Source organism: Chenopodium album, chromosome 6 (assembly GCF_948465745.1).
Source record: "Chenopodium album chromosome 6, dcCheAlbu1.1, whole genome shotgun sequence".
Classification (NCBI taxonomy): domain Eukaryota; kingdom Viridiplantae; phylum Streptophyta; class Magnoliopsida; order Caryophyllales; family Amaranthaceae; genus Chenopodium; species Chenopodium album.
The window spans coordinates 50,550,153-50,552,411 of record NC_137839.1 but is presented as its reverse complement, the minus strand read 5'-3'; the positions used below and the strand labels follow the sequence as shown (position 1 = coordinate 50,552,411).

At 40.4% G+C, this 2,259-nt stretch overlaps 1 protein-coding gene across 1 annotated transcript; it reads left to right on the top strand.

The window, feature by feature from the left end:
* The first annotated feature begins 254 nt into the window (after positions 1-254).
* LOC145636942 (uncharacterized) lies at positions 255-2,016 on the top strand. Its single transcript, XM_081688473.1, has 4 exons — positions 255-512; positions 929-1,072; positions 1,170-1,508; positions 1,603-2,016. The coding sequence occupies exons 1-4, from the start codon at positions 255-257 to the stop codon at positions 2,014-2,016; spliced, it is 1,155 nt and encodes a 384-aa protein (XP_081544599.1).
* Positions 2,017-2,259: the final 243 nt, after the last annotated feature.

Genomic DNA, 2,259 nt, shown 5'->3' with positions numbered 1-2,259 from the left:
AGGCACTCAGAACTCATGCTATAGAGAATAGGTATGAGTACTACTACCTACATAATGGAGGGAAAAGGATACCTACATTCTGTAGGAGGAGGTGCAATTGTGAATGGAATCCAAAGAGAAGCCAACTACGTCTTTGCAAATGTGATGATGAGGTGAAGAAGTAAGAGTTTAAGGTGTCAGCAAGGAGGTTGTATGACAGTTCAGCTTGGCAAATAAGAGAGCTAAGGTTAATGTATAGGTGCATGAGAAGAAATATGAATGCTTGTATGTTAGCTGAGTACCTGGCAGAGAGGTATGTAGAGGAGTGGAGAAGCAATCCTACATGGAAAATTAAGCGCTTCAGAGCAAGGGTGCTAAATGAGCTAGGAATACAGATTGGATACTCTTTGGCTTGGCTAGCAAGAGCCAGAGAAAAATTGATGATTTATGGGTTAGCTTTAGAGAAATATTCAAGGGTTTGGAATTATGGGAAAGTTGTGCTTAAGTATAATCCAAATAGTGGGGTGTATGTGGTAATTGAAGGTGTAGACAAACCAGAACCCCCTATTTTCTTGAGGATGTACATCTGTCTGGCAGCTTTGAAGAATGGGTTTAACAAAGGTTGTAGGCCTCTCATAGGCCTTGATGGTTTTCATTTAAAGGGGGCCTACCCAGGTTAGATACTGGTTGGTGTAGGCAAGGATGGGAATAATCAGATATTTCCCGTTGCTCGGGCAACAGTTGAGGTGGAAAACAAAGAAACCTAGGACTGGTTTATTGAATGCTTGAGGAAGGATGTGGGTGATGTCAGTGGTGGCTTAGGGCTCACTTTCATGAGTGACAGACAGAAGGTGATGTTATTTACACTCCACTCATGCATTACACCTTTTATTTTTCTTTTTTAACTTGTGCTTCGTTGATTGTGACTAACTGTTTTTTTATTTAGTAGGGGCTCCTAGAAGCCTTTGACGATCTTGTTCTATTAGCTGAGAAGAGATATTGTGTAAGGCATATTTGGGCTAACTTTAAGCTCCAATTTACTGGTTCTACTTTCAAGGAGTTTTTCTGGAATGCATCCAGAACAACTACTTTGGTGAGTCTCTAGATCCTTTAGTAAACTCTTCCAATTATATCATGTTTTGTGTTGTTAGTCTAGTTGTGAACTATTTTTGTTTGTTTATGTATTGTAGTTTGATTTTGAGGTTGCCATAGAGTCTATAATGTTCTTATCGGAAGATGCTTTTGAGTACCTAGCAAATATTTCTGCCAAACACTGGTCAAGACATGCCTTTGATGATTTTTGCAAGTCCAATATGCTTTTGAACAATCTTTGTAAAATATTTAATGTTGTTATAAAAGATGCAAAGGATAAACCCATTCTCACTCAGATGGAGTGGTTAAGGAATTACATGATGAAGAGGAACTATGAGAAATGGGAGGGAATTCAAAGAGTAGATGGGAAGAACATGCCATATGTGGGTAAGGTGTTTTGTAGGATAGAAAAGGCAGCAAGATATTACATAGTCCAGGTTTCAAGAGGGGGACAACTATGAGGTGAAATTGAATGAGGACCAAGTCAAAGTTGACCTAGGACTTAGGCAGTTCTCTTGTTACCACTGGTAGTTAACTGGGATCCCATGTGTACATGCATTTGCATGTATATTAGATAAAAGAGTGGACCCAGATGACTATGTGGATGCTTACTATATTAGGGCCACCTATGTTCTAGCCTATGGGGCTGCAATTAACCCTATGCCAGGACCCAAGCATTGGGATAGGGTGGACCTCAGACAACCAGTTCCCCCTCCAGTTAGGGTTATGCCAGGCAGGCCAAAATCAAAGAAAAGGAAGCTTAAAAAGGGAGAGCGTGCATCTGGCAGCAAAGAGCCTCAACCAAAAGCACTTAAATTTCAGAAAAGGTGCAGAGACTGTGGTCAGCTTGGTCATTATGAAAAGACCTGTGGGAATGAACCTAAGAGTGAAGCTGCAACTTCTGAGCCAAATTTATCAACCAAACCTGTCCTAAACACACCTTAGTTGCAAAAACAAAGGAGAAAAAAGGCACAAAAAGCTACACATAATGTAAGCTTGTGATATAAGTCCTATCTTGTTTTGTCATGTTTATTTATGTCAAATATATGTATCTCAGTCTGTATTCTTATTGCCATACGGACTGCAGCTGGTGTAGGGCCGGAGCATTGCAAATAGGTCATTCCCATAAGAGCAAAACCAGCAGCAACCACCTACTCTATCCACTCAGCAATCTCAAGCATCTACAAC